Below are 18333 nucleotides of genomic sequence, written 5' to 3' on the forward strand. Positions count from 1 at the left end.
TCTTAAATTCTTATAAAAATATAAAAAATATAAATAAGAAATAAAGAGATTTTTGTTTTGTTTATTTTATTATCATTAACCACTACATCTTAATGCTCTTGCATGCTTTTTTATCCAATCCAAATATAGAGAAACATTAGTATACGCGACCAAACTCAATTTCCTCACTTTGTATGACACTAGGCCGATTTGTATGCAGTCGTTGACGACGAGAGCGCCGCCTGAGTCACCCCTGAAAGACATAAGAAAATTTACGCATACTATATACACACAATAGAAATGCCATATATTTTTTAACTAAAGGAATAATGCGTCGACTTCTTGCATCGCATTCAGTTCTCTACGCAGTTGTAAATAAGTCGATATAGGTATTGTCAAATTCACAGTTGCGACGGCACATTCACCAGTATTTTCTATAATCTTCTATTATTGAAAATTCTGTCGCATCATATCGATAATCAAAGAATAAATCACTCGCAAGATTTCATGTTGTATTTGATTTTTATTTAATATTGGCGACCTGTCTCGGCTTCGCCCGGGTAACATTTATTGATATAAACCTTCCTAGAAAACCTTTTTAAAACTGGAACAAAATCCGTCCACAACTTTCCGAGATTAGTATAGCAACATACAAACACAGAAAACAACGTTAGTTTATAATATGTAGTGATGGTTGTACTTAGAAAGAACTTACTCATCAGCGGCGCCGACTCCCGTCAAGGGCCCTGCACAGAAGACGCCCCACGGCAGCGAACCCATGCTTTTACACACCTCTGTCTTCTGAATCCTGGCATATGTGTGCTTCATCGCCGCTTGCAGTTTATTTTTTTCCTGTAAAAAGATTATTTTTAACCGCCTTTGAAGTGTTTGGAAAAGATATTAGTAATTTTACCGACGAAGGATTGGAGGCGGTTTTCTGTTTACAAAATTCATTAAATAGTTGAACACAATAGGCTAGACTTTTATACTTTAATCAAATCAGGGACGTCCTGGCGAAAAGTTTGGTCAAGAGTACCCGAAACCGACGAGTTTGCATGAAAGGAGTTAATGTGAATGTAGCGAAAGGAGTATTCAGGGATATGTACTTATAAATAATAAATATATACGAGTCAAATTACACTGATTGAGTTAGCCTCGAAGTAAGTTCGAGACTTGTGTTACGAGATGCTAACTCAACGATACTATATTTTATAATAAATACTTATATAGATAAACATCCAAGACCCAGGCCAATCAGAGAAAGTTCTTTTCTCATCATGCCCTGGCCGGGATTCGAACCCGGGACCTCCGGTGTCACAGACAAGCGTACTACCGCTGCGCCACAGAGGCCGTCAATTGTTATACCTTACTTTACCTTATATTGATACTTACATCCATGCCCCATCCAGAAACATAAGCGTACTCTGCTGTAGGCGGTCTCTTCATAAGAACCACCCTTTTCACTGAATTACTCAACGGTATATTCTTAACTGTCAACAGTAAGCTTACATCGTGTATCAATGATGAGTCATCAAACTTCTCGTGAAGTACAAACTTCTTCATATTTACAGATTTCATGTTCGTTATTTTTTCGTGACCATATTTGACTTCAACTTTTTCATATTTCTTTACATCACACCCCTCGAAGCAGTGGGCTGAAGTTAATATTATTGCTTGGTTCAACACAGAGCCCCCACATAAAAATCTGAAATTACAAGCAAAAACTATATACACGGAGTGTGGGTACTTATTGTATTTGACGAAATTCCCGCCGGTTATGAAAGGGTTTAATTCGCATCTAACGATTTTAAACACTAAACATAAATATAATATTCCGGAATTATACATGTTAAGTTCAACGAAATAACTTTACATTATGAGTGGACGTGGATTTAAAAGCGCACTTATCATGCCTAATTACTTACTTGTTTTATTACGAGAATTAGGCACTCTCTTGCGGTTTCTTTTTAAGAAAACATATATATATATACATGTAATCACGTCTTTATCTATACGGTAGACAGAGCCAGCACTTCCGACTGACTAAAAGGCCACTTTCAGATATATTAATAGCTTAAAGATGGAATTGAGTTTCCAATAGGGACAGGTTGCCATCTAATACTATCATGAAGCGACACAGCTGAACATGGCCTGTCAGTAATTTCAAGACTGTCGGCTCTGTCTACCCCGCAAGGGATATAGACGTGCCTATATGTATATATGTTATTGCTAGTAAGTTCTTGAATATCTCTGAAGATACTAACCCAGATCTGTTTAATAATAATTTGTTATAACCTATTTCCTATTTGTACAATAAATATACATGAAATGAAGTCATTAGTGCTGCGGTAGTCGTAACTGTCCCCCGGCGGCCATTTGCTAACTTCATAAATCAAGAATAGGTATCATAAAATCTACAATTGCACTGTTTCTTCTAACTTTATATCGCACTAGCTTCCACCTCCGGCTTTGAACGCAATTATATTAGTAGTAGTCGTATGCTAGTATGTGTTATCCTGTAAGTTATTATTGCTGTAAAGTTCCATCCAAATCCTTTTAGTTAATGACGTTAATTAATAATCTCTGTCTGAGGTAAGGAATTTTATGAATGTATGTTTCATTGGTAACTGAAAAGTTAAATAGTGAGTCCTAAATTGTTCAAAGGTTGATATGTATCGTAAATACGTAGAAATAAGTAATGGGTCACTACTGGGTTATTGACAGATAGGTACATTTAAAAAAAATACACCCAAAAATCTGACCATCCGGACTTCTGTCTGTTACGCTTTCAATATCTAACCCAATATTTATTGTTTGGGTCCAAAATAGGTTACTTTTTTCTAGAAATATCTATGTCGCCTGGTAAAAGCTACGAGTATTATTATGAAAATAAAACTTTTAATGACCAAAATGATGACATATTTGAGCAAATCAGCAAAATAAAATAAAAGTCGAGCCTTAAGTAAGTACTTTTACGTTTAACTGCCCATAATGTCATAATAATTCATTTTGATTAAACCTAATTGGAAAGCAAAGGGAGAATAACGGTGTAAAATTAATCTCTTATCAATGCGAATGCAATGTACAACATTTCTATGAACAACAACGCATTTCGACAACATTAAAAGTAATCATGAATATTTATAATTTCATAATTTTCGCATGTTCAATTTGGTTTTGTTTTCTTTGATAACATTTGTAAAAACCAATTAGGCCACCTATAAGCCAAGTAAGAAATGAATTATTTGGGAATTTTTACTCTCATCGTTGCATACAAATTTGCCAAAAGTGATTTAGTATCATTCATTACCGGTGGTGAGTTTGCGGAATATGATCAATACCCTCATTCTGTGCTTCTTGTCATATATTGCCATAAAGATGCCATGTGCGGTGGGTCCATACTGAACCAGAACTTGGTACTGACAGCAGCGCACTGCGTCGATGATTGTATAGAAGAGGACAATATACTTGTAAAATATGGCAATAAAATGATTTATGAAATGAAACAAACATCAACAAAGAAAACGGTTCATCATGAAGATTACGATGATTTCTATATGTTGAATGATATAGCACTAGTATTGACTAAGGAAAGAATACCATTGGATAGCGTTGTAAAGAGAGTCATACTAATGAAATCGCCACCTGTAGTAACAGATGCCTACGTTTCGGGATGGGGAGTGGACGTAAGTAGCGAACGAAATAGTATCTAAATATTTAAGTCACATTACTGAGTGACTGATGATTTATAGACAACGTACGGCAGGAGATTTGTGATTGGTGATGTTCCTACTAATGTAATGCATAGGTTGACGCTAGCAAACGTTAGTGTTTAGATTTCGTTCTGTTGTGTAATTTACAAATATTTCTGTTTATTTTTAAAAGCTGCCAATTGCAGAAAAGTAATAAATTAGATGTTATTGGTAGAGGAAAATAGAAAATTACATTTCACAAAGTAGTAGAAGACGACTAAAAGGTTAATGCATTTACTACTTTTTAGTATTGGATAGCTTAGTATTTAAACCTTTGTTTAATGTAAGGGCCTAGTCTATCTATTATCAAATTTTCAAGAGGAGTATAAATGAAATTATTAGTATTTTATCGTATCAATCGAAATGCTGATGCACACTTAAAATTAAAGTCATAATAATATATTTTTTTTAATAGGAATACAATGTGGTATCACATGCATTAAAACACACAACCGCATTAGTGCGAGATGTAAAAACATGCGTACAAGTAATGGGTTCGATTCCTGATGGCACATTTTGTGCGGGACCCATTACAGGAATCGGTGCGGCAAATCGGTAAGAATTTTGCATTACTTTCGTGCATATTACAAAAGTCAATCAAGGGAAGGGATAATACATTTCTGGGGATTCTGATTTAAGGCGAAGACTAGCAATCTATCCTTTTTTTTTCTTAAGCCATATAGCTGAACATGGCCTTTCAATCTTTAAGAGACTTTTGGCTCTGATTACCACGTAAGGGTTAAAGACATAATTAAATGTAAGTATGTATGTACACTGGCGTATTTGACGAAGATAAAACATAGTGTGTCCCAGATTATCTTCCTATCGATGGGCTAGCAACCAGTCACTGTCACAATCTGTGACTCAATTCAGATTTAGAAGGTAGCTACAAAAAAATGGATAATCACGCGCTTTAAAGTCAAAATCGGGTCAAAATTTACTGACTTTAATTGATGATAGGCCTTTTTGGTGCAGATGATCTGACGATCAGGTTGTAATAGAAAGAAATCTTTTCTGATTGCCTTGCGTCTTGAATGTGTAATTTAAATGTTTGTTATTTCAGTTCTTTACTTATATTAATTATTTTCAGTGGTGATTCCGGTAGTGCTCTCGTAATCAACAAGTACATTCAAATTGGTATCGTGTCATACAAACTTAAAGACTACACTTTAGTAACTTATACAAATGTGTCCTACTTCATGGATTGGATACAGGTCAATTCTGTAGAACTTTTCTGTTACAACGAAACTGAATCGGCGAATTGAAAAAAAAAATACTCCACTTTTTAAATAATGCTGTCAATAACCTCATAAATAAAATTTATGTTCGGAGCTTTGTGAAACCAGTGTCACTAGAAACCTAAGCTTCCACCAATTAGTTCGAGGCTTGTGCTAGTTAAGCTATAACAGATATAATTATTTAGATATATTGTATGAGACATGTAAGATACCCCTGCAAGGTCCTGGAAGTCAAGTCAAACATCTCAGTCCCAGGCGGACCCAGGCCTCCTCCAGAGAGGCAAAAGGCAGTCAAAAATAATGATATTGAGATTTAAAAATTTATTGAGCCTTTATTCTACGAAAAATGAACTTGTTATAGTTCCCGGCTCTTTAGGAAGGATAAGTCTATCTTCCCTATAGATATCGTAAAAGGCGGCTAAGGAATAGGCTAATAAACGTGAAATTCAGCCTTCAGGTCATGGGCTAGCAACCCGTCACTCAATCTATCATTAAACCATACAGCTATAAGAGGCCTTTCAGTTTTGAAAAAAAAAAATGGTTCTATCTACTCGGTAAGAGATTATAATATGTATGTATATATAAACTTAATGCTAAATCATTCTCTGCGTACCAGTAGTCCTTAAAATAAATTAAGGCAGCTTATTCAAAAAATATATTAGCTTGTTTCTGTCGACAAACAAAGAGACGTAAGTATAAATAATCCTGGAAGTCGTGTCCTGAACGTTACTATCCATCAAACGAGATGATTCAAAGCAGCATGGCTAGTTTAATGCTAGGTTCACACGATCAGTGACAGGCTCCAAACTGATATGCTTTCGGAGTCAGAGTAGCCGTATTACAGAGCCTGCTGTATATACGAAAAACACACGCATATCTACAGCTCCGAGGAGATAGTGCCAATAGTCACAAGACCGTGTTTAGTAAGATTTACTATGGAAATGAGATGAAGTGGTAACAGATTGATATCTTATCGCCAAAAAGAAGAATGTCAAGTTTAGAACTCGAAGTTGACTTTCGTCAAGGCTAAATGATGGAATCGCGATTCAGATAATGACGGGTTGCTAGGTCATTGCCTAAATGAATCCCAAGTTTATTAATCGCCTTTTACGATATCCATGGGATAGAGATGTTCATAAGCGTTTCCCTTGTTGTCTTTAACAATCTGCTTGTGCAGAAAAGCAGCTAGAATGAGAAATATTTTTCTTCGATAGCAAACTAGTTGTGTTAAATGAAACTGCTTTTTAGTCACCTATAAGATTGAGTAATCTTGTTGAAAGTGGAGTCGAAAACAGCTAGTCATAGCAGTCGGTAACAAAAAAAGAAAATCTTACTAGTGTTTCTGAAGTAAAACAGACTCCCTCCGTGACCGTGTTGACAAGAGGAACCAAAGCACTGCTTGGATCATGGCTTTTAGACTTGGTAAAAGTAATAAACAAAAACCATCTAGTATTAAAATATACTGCAAATTTAAACAAAGCAAAAGCGTTGGTGATGCTTTAAACATTAGAATATTAAGAACTAAATAGATCGTATCTAATAATAGATATCGGTTTGATGATTAAAATATTCTTCAGGTATTTTATAAAGTTTGTACATTGTTCAAATTTTCCTCTACAATATACGTCTAGTTTTCCATTAAATATTTCCACTTCCAGTATGTTAACACGAGTTGTACCTCAATATTGACTTGGTAATAGGAAAATTTCAATACACTACTAGGTATGTTTGCAATGCAGGGTGGCTTTTGTTCACCAGCTAAATTTACTGACCAATTTTTCATTCGAGTAAAATATAAACATCCAGGTCCTACTCATGTTTTTATATACTCGTACATACATTATCAATATAGATATATATTCCATAACCCATCTTTAACTTGTTTATCTTGATGAAATGGTCAAATTTCTTTGTCTCTATTACCATTAAGCGTTCTTTTCTCCTGAAACCAAATGCAAATCTCTCTTTTCTATACTGTTTCTTACCATCTGTTTGTGCATTTCTCTGTTCAACATTTTCATGCATGTGCCACCAACACTATATTTTAAATGAGTATACTTATTTATGATTACAATTATTCATATTCTAGATCTAGGCATCGTTGCCGTGAGTTATGTAAAGTCTAGTTTAATTAACGACTGGATGTTTGATAAAATATATGGCACAATAAAAATAGCAGCCAATCTAAACCAAATATTCGTTCTATTTTATAATAGCTTCATCGACGGCTACGAAATCAGGCAGAGGTCATGATATAATGATGTGTAATTTATTTTTTTCATTTTTAGCACTGAACAAATTTGTCAAGTGTGCCTTGGAAGCTTTCGTCAACGGTGGAGATTTTGTAGAATATAATGAATATCCACATTCTTTATTTATTATTAATGTATGTGAAAAGAGTTTTGTATGCGGTGGCTCAGTGCTGAACCAGGAGTTAGTTCTAACTGCTGCTCATTGCTTAGAAGATTGTGTTGGAAAGCAAGAGCCTAAAGTCCAGGTACGATATGGGCACAAGAAAATTGATCGAATGAGTAAGACATTTTTGAAGAAATTTGTAATACACGAACAATATGATCGGTTTTTAGTTAGCAACGATATAGCGTTAGTGAGAACAAAGGAGAGAATTCCTTTGAATGATAATGTGAAGAGAGTTATAATAATGAGGTATCCACCTAATGAGAGAAATGCATATGTTGCCGGGTGGGGACTTGATGTGAGTGTTACATTTGATGCACATTCTAGTAAATTAATTCATTTTTTATATTATAGAAATCTCAGTATTTTGGTAAATTAAGTTGCAGTTAAATGCAACACTTTTTGCCTTTTGCTAATTTTATATGTCGGGTGGTCGTTGTCTGAAGCCAGAAATTCATTTCAGTAATTTAACACGATCTTTGGGAAATGCAATCGGCATATTGGTTAGTTATATTAAATGGATTTTTACAGACATTTTCTTATCAAGTAATCATAGTGGTTACCCTACATTATATCCGTAATCGTATAATACTCGTATAAGAAGCAATTGCTATTTATTAAGAACGAACATATTTTTTATACACTTGTACCACTCCGAAAATCATATATTTGTAGGAATTCAAGAAACGATCTGGATTATTGAAGCACACGAAGGCGTTGATCCAAAGCCAACAAGCATGTGAGGAAAATATGTCGTTCATGCCTAAGGGAGTTTTCTGCGCCGGACCTCTCAGCGGAATAGGGGCAGCAGATCGGTAAAGATTCATAACTCATAAGTAGTACTAAGCTTATTAAAATTTTATAGTTCAATAGCCATAATGGCAACATAAATTGTCCAGCATATACTTTAATTGGGCTTATTGGAAGAAATTTCTCTAGAATAAGTAGTACCCTTGTACTACATATTTTCTTTAGTTTAAGTTCTATTCTTACTTTTTCCTAGACTAAATTTCATGGCAATTTCTACGTTTTGCTTGAACCATGCGTGGTTGGTTCCCAACTGAAGTGCCCAAAAATTTATGCCATAACAGGACCAACCAAATATTCTACAATTTATCGATGTGGTTGAGTTGCATCGTATCGTAACTGATTGTTAAACCCTGTATTACATTATATTTCAGTGGTGATTCCGGAGGTGCCTTGGTTATCAATGGTTGCATACAGATTGGCATTGTGTCATTCAGAATACCTGATAAAACATTGGTTGCCTACACAAACGTTACATATTATTGGGACTGGATACATGAAAATGCATTGGCACTTTTTTGTTCCTGAAATAAAAATGTTGTATGTTGTTTTGGTTTTATTTCTAATAAACACTTTCCTGAAAATTTTTCATTTGCATCCCTGGGGAGGAATGGAATTAACTGATTTACAAATTTATTATTAGTAGAAGTGTTCTCAGAGATACACATATATATAATATCACGCCTCTTTTTAGGAGGGGTAGGCAGAGATCTTTCCATTTGCCACGATCCCTTCAAATTTCCTTCGCTTCATCTACATTCATAACTCTCTACATGTAAGCTTTTCGGTTCTTCAGAGGTATACAGAATAGAAAAAAATTGTGAAGAACAAAAATGAAATTTGTTTGGCTGATTCAAATTCAACACGATATCGTTCTACGACTAACGCATTAAAATTAAAAAATAATTTTGCAAATACGATACATTTGTTTTTGTAATTGGTTCCAACTCTCCAAATTCAATTTAGCATAAGCTAATTGTTCTCAGCTAAACTCCTAAGTTACCTTGTGTCACAGAGAATCTCTTAATTTCAAATCCACTGTATGATTCTATTTTTTATAACCATGACCTGACGTTTGGTCATCATTCAGGCAAAAGATTCATTTTTGTACGATGTTTAATTTTATCACTATTTACGGTTGACTCTTTAAGTCGTTTCCTATGACATTTTAGAGGGAGATAAAAACAAGGGCATCCTATTCTTCTTTCCTGAAAATTACACCAAAACCAAAATACTACCAACGTACCATAAGTTACCGTCCTTTGGTAAAGTTTTGGTGCCTTTTTTAACAATTTTCATTATTCTGACTGAAAGTTCCATGAAATTGAGATGGAGCAATAAAATGTTCGTAATTACAGCCACACAAACATTGCCTTTTTAAAACGGCACTTTCTCGAAAACGCGTTGTGATTTTATTCCTTGTATTTTACCTATTACTTGTACAATATGAAGTATAGTTTAAGGGTATGTTATGTCTTCATAGTGTATAACATTACCCACCTTATAAGTGACATAGTACCTTACATCACTGGTGGTAGTTATGCAGAATATGAACAGTACCCACATTCTGCACTTTTACTTAATTTTTGTATAGGCAGAGCCACATGCGGCGGCTCGGTGCTAAACCAGAACATTGTTCTGACAGCTGCACATTGTTTAGAAACTTGCTTAAAGAAAACAACATACAAATTGTTCATAAAATACGGAAACAAGAAGATTAAGCACATGAACTGGACACTTATGAAGAAATTTACTATTCATCCGGAATATGATGAAAATGAATTGACAAACGATTTAGGCATTATTTTGACAGAGAATGTGATACCACTGAAAACTGTGAAAAGGATAATTTTGATGAGATCACCGCCTAGAGTGAAAGACGCGTCAGTTGCTGGATGGGGATTTGATGTAAGATACATTTTCATAATAAAGTTTAATAATAGAGGCCTGAAATTGCCAGTAAAAGTTTAGGGTGATTCCCTAATATAATATTCATTAATAAGATTAGTTGGTTTCATGCAATTTACCAAGCTGTATTGGTAATACCACCAGCTTGGTGAAGCTATTAGGTGATTTTGAGCCATAGGTACTAAGTATTAAATTATATACAAGCAAATTTGAACTAGTAAGAAGGCCCATTGTGTTCGATGATATGTCATCTTTGTCAGATTTCTTCCAGCACCTTGTCCATTGAGGATCAACAACTTGAATGACATGAGGATATCACAGGCAACTAAGTGAAAAGCACTTACAACGAACGCAATTCTTAAAGCGTTGGAGTAAGGAAAGTTAAAATGCTTTTCCAATTTTACCTGTCACCTGATCTAATCTCTCTTAGTCTGAATTTTTGTAAGCATGTGACTGACGATTTGCAGTTTGCTTTATTATGATTTATAATTATTAAATGTATTTTAATTATTAGTAAATTTTAACAGGAGAACCTGCAGGAACAATCATCGCTAAAACATGTGGATACTTTGGTTCAGAGTTCGCAAGTATGTCTACGCATGGGTTGGTTACCTGCTGGGGTGTTCTGCGCGGGACCCATCTCAGGATACGGGGCAGCATCAATGTATGTGTTTTGTAATGTACCATCTTCATTTTCAATCTATCAAAAAAATATGGAAAGTTGATCAAGGGAAAGGCAAAAAATTTAGGATTATTTTTTAAGCGATGTGCTGGCGACCACTTTTAGTCTACTATTAGAATCTCAAACTATCATTCAGCTAAGATCTGGCTCTGTCTTCTTCATGAGGCGTAGGTTAGATTGGCAACAAAGACTAATAGAAAATAACACATCATTATTTTGATTCCTTAAGACGTAAGCTACTCTTAAAATAAAGGCGTAATTCTTCGTTTCAGCGGTGACTCAGGCAGTGCCCTCGTGATCTACAACTACATCCAAATCGGCATAGTCTCGTTCAGGGAGGCTGACTACTCTCTGGTCGCCTACACGAACGTGTCCTACCATTTGGATTGGATCCATGAGAGTGCTAAGAATATTTTCTGCGGAAATGAGACGTGTTCAAATGAAAAACACTGTTAAATTAAGAACAAAATAATTATCATTGTTTAAAATGTCCCTTAATTTACTCACCTAAATTTTTACGATCAGTTTTCGATTCGAAGTTATATAGAGTGCAGGCCTGAAATTCCGGTCGTTCAGCAAATCTTTAGCTTGATTCCCATCACGCAATAAGGTCTCTGCCAAGATAATGGCTACATTATCAATACCACCAGCTTGGTAAAGCTATAAGGTACTTACCTACACACAAATACGTAACTGCTACTAAAAATTTGAGTATGTATGGCCCCTTAATGCAATTTTTTTAACAGAAAGGTATATATCTAATTTAAAGACTTGACCTCATCAAAGTGAACTTTGGGTCTTTCCCTAGAAATTATTACAATAATTGTTTTAATAACTTTCCAATATTTTTTGCGTTACCTAGTATTTAATAAATTTACATTCACACCTATAGATATTGAATTATTTATAAGTATATATTCACATCTATACTTATAAATAATTCAATATCTAATCAACAAGCAATTAAGAAATATAATACGATTTACACTTAACTTGTCGATTAAATTCTAACATTAATTAACTACAATATGAAAACCAAAATGGCCGTCGAAGGTGGTCTGCTTTTATAATGAGAACAAACTTAAACGAGTAGCAATAAATAGGGAACACTATGGTATAAGCTTCAATGCCGTGGGCGTAATCCAGTTTATGTACATCCAATGTCCATACCATAGATTGTATGTACTACGTACATTTATATGATCACGTCTATATCTCTTGCGGGGTAGACAGAGCTAACAGCCTTTGTAAGATTGACAAGCCACGTTCAGTTGTTTGGCTTCTGAATACTTTATCCTTACTTCATATGAATATTTATACTTAACAAAATTAACAAAAAGTCTTATGTCAAAAAGTCTATAAGACATTGACAGACGATATACAATCGACACTATAGAAGCTAGAAGACTAGAAGCTGTAAGGAGTAAAGCTGAGGTATCTAGTATTTTACATATGAAACCCTATACAATTTAATATAATCAGACATATCACTTTTTAGTATTACAGAACATATGATATCGGTCCAGCTTTAGATAGGGTCGTAAATTTTGCCGCCTCATTACGGATCCATAACGAACTGCGCGAACGCACACGTGCCGTGCTGTATGGCCGCCTATTACATAGCACCGTAATGACAGGTCATATTGTCAAACGTACTGTAATTGTAACATTATTATAATCACTCTCCTAGCTTCCGTTTGCGTGTTCCCTGGGGAAAAGGCTATAAAGCATTATGGCTTTAAGACTTAGGGAATGTTAGGTTATTTCACGGGTAAATTCGCTTCCGAATTCTGAATTCCGCGAGGGATGGGGATGTGATTGTATGTATGTATTCATCGCGAAAGCTAGTGTCCGTGTCGTCATTCTTTTGCATATCAAATCAACTTCAATCGACGGGATTTTTCCACAAGGATATCCGCCGAACAAAACGTTGCGCGGGCGGCGGTGTAAGAGGAAGCGAAAAATTAACACCCCCTGTAGAGCAAACTTTAAACTTACATAGTACTTGCATATGCTATTTGAAGAATGCAGAATAATTATTCATCTTCCTATAGGAAATATTCTTACACATAAAAATGTATAACTAAAATGAAAAAGGAGAAGGTACTCGATGTGTCACGATCTCTTTTTACCAAAATACTTTACCTAGGAAAAGGAAAAAAAGTCGTAGAGCTGGACCATTACGAAGACTGAACTCAACATTGGTGCTTTAAGATTAGTACTGAATTCTAATTATGAAAAGCATTTTTTTTTCTAAATAAAAAATCAATTATTTTTGGTTGCCTGGAAACTTGACTTTTGTATTATTCTTCTTTGTTTTCCTGTATCTTTTATGGTGAAATAATGATTAAACTAAAATCAGGATCATGTTCAAAGAGCTCCTCTCCAGAGAGGTGAGAATGGAGGAGGAAGAGAAGAAGAAATCTTAACTATATTATTCAGATTTCAACGAATTTTGGAGTAAAAACCTGTCGACGCATATTGCACCTGTACTTTACGTGGTCAGAACAGCATGCTTCGTGGAGCATGGCGGCGGCGCGGCCGAGCGTGATCTCCGTTAATAGTAAGTCCGAGAATCCTAGTACATGTACTGGGGTGATTAGATTGTTAACTTGTATTTAAGTAGCTTCTACCCAGAGCTTCGCTTTTCTAGAAATTCACTGATGTAATCTCTAAGTTACGATGTAATTTCAGGTAATAAATACTCTCTAGTGCTTCCCCACCTCCCTAAGCGTTAAGATATTCAAACATACTTTTCAGTTTCTTTCGATTAATGATTTCGGCAAAGCTCAAGCTCATCATCTTCCTGGTTCCGTCCTCACCTCTGGAGAAGAGCTGGGAGTCAGTGACCACGATCCGGGATGGAGTGAGTCATGTTTTGACACGAAGCAACTCCATACGAACTCCTTAACCTTTTCAGGGTAACCTTGCCAGTATAATTAGATAATGGTTACATATAATACGTATTAAGTTACCTCTCAATGTGCATTGGTAGGTTTATTTACAATGTTTTCACTCACCTCATAAGCGCAATCTAGGTTAGCAATCCAGGTCCGTCGAACTAATGTCCAGAAAAGATAATAATTGTTAGGATTTAAACCTGCGCATTACATACACTTTTCTATGTTCGTGCCTAAACTGTTCGACCACCGAGAGGTTTATCGAAAGCGTATTTAACCGCAAGTTGAACTCTTGAAACGGTATCAGACAGAAGACCAGACATCTTTCCTTTATATTTGTGGATGAACAAAGTTAAACATTACTTTTGCTGTAAGTAGGTCTAAAGTCTACCTTTGCTGGTCTTGCCCACGGCTCTTGACAATAATAGGCTGTATTTCAGACCAATTACGTATCTTTACTACCGAACATAACCCTGGTTTACGATACTTGTTATTTGTTGAGCTTGTTTCAAATGAAGCCTAATGTAGATCATACAACTACATTGTTATTGAAAACCCTCAACAACAATTTATATATAAATATTTGTTCCATATATATGTATATATATGGAACAAATTACTCATATTGAGGTAGCCTCCAAGTAAGTTCGAGACTTGTATTACCTACTAGATACTACCTAAAGCGTTTATGTATTAAATAAAAATTGTATACTCCACTCGTGCATTTAGAGTTAAACAAAAAGTTTTATTTCTTAACTAGTTGTTACCTGCAACTTGTCACGCGTTTATGCGTCAACCAGAAAATGCTTATCAGGCTGAATGACTTTATCATAAGTTAATAGCTGATCTTTTAGGGTTCATCAGGGTGTCAACACTCCAATATGATTTTTGCCGTTTTATTACATTTGTTAAGCTTGATTGATTTACATTGATGACATAAATCATAGTTTTGATACATACCTACATATAAATTAAGTCTTAATCCCTTTCGGGATAGACAGAGCCAGCAAATACTGAAAAAGCCACGTTCAGCTGTATGGTTTAATGATGTAGTTGGGATCCAGATAGTGAAAGGTTGCTAGCCCATCGCCAAATATAAAAATCATAAGTTTATTAGCCTATCCTTTACAGACAATGATCCTATTCTAAAATACCAGGGACCACAGGACTTTCTGTTTTGATACACACAGTTGTAGTGATAGAACGTATACCTATCTAGTTTTGTAACTTCAACATGGCATAGACACATTTCAGTCAAAAGATGGCCATAAAACCCATGTCTTAATGGCAAGCCTCAGGTGGCTGACCGAGGGGCAACCGAGCGAGGCGGAGGGGCTCCACGCTCGGCTGGCCACAGGGTAACGACACTGGAGTCAATCATATCTCACTAAGATTACACCTGTAATTATTACAGATGTAATCGTAATAGGAGATATGAAGAACTATAAAGGGAACGAAGCCGTGGGCCTTATTACTTGATTTTCCACTACCTTCTGTTAAATTTTACGAGAAAATTAGAATTATAGAAAGAGAGAATAAAGCAATTTCCTTTTTCTTCTCTAACTTCTTTGTTTTTTTTTTACAATGAAGACTTTTTAGTACGCTTTTAGTGGGACTTTAGGCATTCGCTATTCAAATCAATAAACATAATAATAATATGTAAACCTTAAGGTTGTTTACAACGTTTCGCCTGAGGGACTTATTTGAAGATTGTCTCCAAACAGGGCGGTTCCCAGGGGTATGGAAGGAAGGCCGGCTCTGCCTTCTGAGGAAAGAGGGTCGGCCAGAGGACTCCCCCAGTGGATGGAGGCCCCTTGTAATGCTGGATGAATCCGGAAAGATGCTCGAACGAGTAATAGCATCCCGGATCATCCGGCATCTTGAAAACAGGGGGCCGGACATCTCGGACCGCCAGTTCGGGTTCCGGACTGGGCGGTCTACCATCGACGCGATCGGGGCATTGAGGGATTTCTCGGAGAGGGCAACTGAGAGGGGGGGTGGGGCCGTGGCTGTGTCCCTTGACATCGCCAACGCCTTCGGCTCCATCCCCTTTGAGGTGATAAAGGAGGCACTTCGGTTCCACGGGGTGCCCCTTTATCTACGGAGGACCGTGGAGCACTACCTTACGGCGAGGGTAGTGCTCTACGAGAATAAAGATGGCAGGATAACGTCGAGGGCAATGGTCTGCGGTGTTCCCCAGGGGTCGGTGCTTGGACCCCTGCTGTGGAACATCGGCTATGACTGGGCCATCCGCGGGGTCCTTTTGCCCCGGATGGCGGTCATCTGCTACGCGGATGACACGTTGGTCGCTGTCTGGGGCGAAGAATTGGAGGGGACCCTACGCAGAGCGGCAGTCGCGGCAGACCTGATGGTTTACCGCATCAGGCTGCTGGGACTGAGGGTGGCCCTCAACAAAACTGAGGCCATTGCCTTCGGCGGAAGAGGTTGGAGGCCTCCGGCTGGCGCGTCCATTCTTGTAGATGGAGAAAGAGTCCGGATGATGCCGAACATCAAATATCTCGGCATCATACTGGACCCACGGTGGGACTTCGGGGAGCACTTTAGGCGAATGGCTCCCCGAATCGTTGGTGCAGCGTCAGCACTCAGCCGACTGCTGCCCAACGTAGGAGGGCCGGGTGCCCCGTGCCGTCGCCTGTACGCGAATGTCACTCGCAGCATGGCACTGTACGGGGCACCGATATGGGCGGATAGGCTCTCAGCTGCCAACAAGGCCCTGCTTCGGCGGCCACAAAGAGTGGTAGCCATCCGAATATGCAGGGCCTACATAACGGTGGCGTGGGCGGCAGCCTGCGCCTTAGCTGGCACCCCACCGTGGGAACTGGACGCGCTGGCCCACATGGAGGCCTACAAGGAGAGGGCAAGGTGGCGGGCTCTGCCTGCCGCCGAAAGAGAAGTGGACGGCAGAGGCAGGGAGACGTGGGACCTGGTCGTGGCTAGGTTACGGGAGCGATGGAGGAGTGACCTCGAAAACTCCGAATTCGGAGTTCGCACCATCGGGGCACTCCTTCCATCGCTGGACAAATGGCTGGATCGACGCCACGGCCAGGTGTCGTACAGGCTGGCACAGGTAATGACCGGGCATGGTTGCTTCGGTCATTACCTGTACCGTATTGGGAAAGAGGGCAGCGAGGTCTGCCATGAGTGTGGAGAGCCGGACGACACGGCCCAACACACTCTGGCAGACTGCTCAAGGTGGTCGGCGCAGCGGCAAGAGCTGGTGGAGGTTTTGGGGGATGGCGACCTTTCGCTGCATAACGTCGTTGACAGGATGTTATGCAGCGAGAGGAACTGGGTGGCGGTTGCTTCCTTCTGTGAGACCGTCATCTCGCAGAAGGAGGCTGCTGAGAGGGCGCGGGAGGAAGATCCAAACGCGCCCTCACATAGACGTGGACGGGGTGGCAGAAGGCGAGCTCGTTACCGTGCTCACCTACTCCCCCAACAGGACCACTAATCCTGGGCAGTATGGGCGACTAGCAACTTACTAGTCGCCCAATAAAGCAAGATCCTCGGTAAAGCCGCACCGAGGAGCCAGAGGGCATCATGGTAGAATGCATAGCCGATCCCATGATGCCTTCGAAATGGCAGGAAGGAAGCGCCGGAGGGGTTTTAGTGCGGTAGTCTGGCACACTCGGTGCCAGGAGTCCCACACTCTCCCGGGTGAAGACCCGGGGGGTCGTCCGTAAATGGATTTCCCCTTCGTAAAAAAAAAAAAAAAAAAGGTTGTTTACAACGTTCAATGGAATCTAATTACTAAATTTTTAGTGTCAGCGTTTGGGCCACAGGATTGGGTTGTGATTCGTGCCTTAATATGACTGTTAGTATCATTTATTTTTTTATAAAAAAACTTGAGTACCTAAACTGCGGGAATTTTCAGAATCTGAAATTTGTAACCTCAAGAGTTTTGATTGGGTTGAGTTTTGAGTCGTTATGTCAGTCAGTCAGTTTCCTCTTTTATACACTTATAAAGGCATCAAATAAAAAAACCTATTCATTTCTAGTTTGTAACCACCAAAAGCTAAGGCACAATACCCAAACTATTATAATTAGATACGGGTTGCTACACTTCTATACAATGACATCATGATTGAGTCATCACGACGCCAACCGTAATAGAGCACCAAGTTTTAGTGCAGTTCACTCAGTCATCATCATTCCGGCGGTGTCTCAATTTTACCTTCCCTCGAGAGTTGACATAACATAACATACGAAAGAGTAAATTATCTCCTCTCACCTAGTACCTCTCAACTACTCGTTTGTTTTCGTGGCAAGATTTTTTAAAAGGACCATTTTTTAACTTACTTATTCTCATTAACGAAATATGTTCACTAACATATAAAATTATGAGGCGCAACAGAGCATGACTATATGCTCTGATGCCCCCGACTTCGATCAAAACAAGTGCATCGCTGAGGCATTGAAAGATTCACTCCGCCTTCAAGACCTATAGGGACCACACCAAAAGTAATTAAATCCGGATAATATGGTCATACACGTCGAATACTTATTTACCTATGTAATGAATATTAATCCACACTTTTAAGCATAACCTAGAAAATGAGATACAAAATTGTTGAGAAAAATATGTATAAAGCACAATCAACACTTTTTTCATTTTCATGCTTATTAATTTC

At 38.0% G+C, this 18333-nt stretch overlaps 2 protein-coding genes across 2 annotated transcripts; one reads left to right on the plus strand and one right to left on the minus strand.

Annotated features, from left to right (window-relative positions):
* Nucleotides 1-75: 75 nt before the first annotated feature.
* LOC132904361 (trypsin Tyr p 3.0101-like) lies at nt 76-3353 on the minus strand. The gene is made up of 4 exons (XM_060954503.1): nt 3290-3353; nt 1372-1793; nt 695-831; nt 76-232 (listed from the first exon to the last, which is right to left on the minus strand). The coding sequence occupies exons 1-4, from the start codon at nt 3351-3353 to the stop codon at nt 76-78; spliced, it is 780 nt and encodes a 259-aa protein (XP_060810486.1).
* A 9-nt stretch (nt 3354-3362) lies between these two features.
* Nucleotides 3363-4996, plus strand: LOC106143607 (trypsin eta-like). The gene is made up of 3 exons (XM_013345736.2): nt 3363-3665; nt 4147-4286; nt 4822-4996. Exons 1-3 carry the CDS (start codon nt 3363-3365, stop codon nt 4994-4996), a joined length of 618 nt encoding a protein of 205 aa, XP_013201190.2.
* Nucleotides 4997-18333: the final 13337 nt, after the last annotated feature.

This window comes from Amyelois transitella, chromosome 2 (genome assembly GCF_032362555.1).
Source record: "Amyelois transitella isolate CPQ chromosome 2, ilAmyTran1.1, whole genome shotgun sequence".
NCBI lineage: Eukaryota > Metazoa > Arthropoda > Insecta > Lepidoptera > Pyralidae > Amyelois > Amyelois transitella.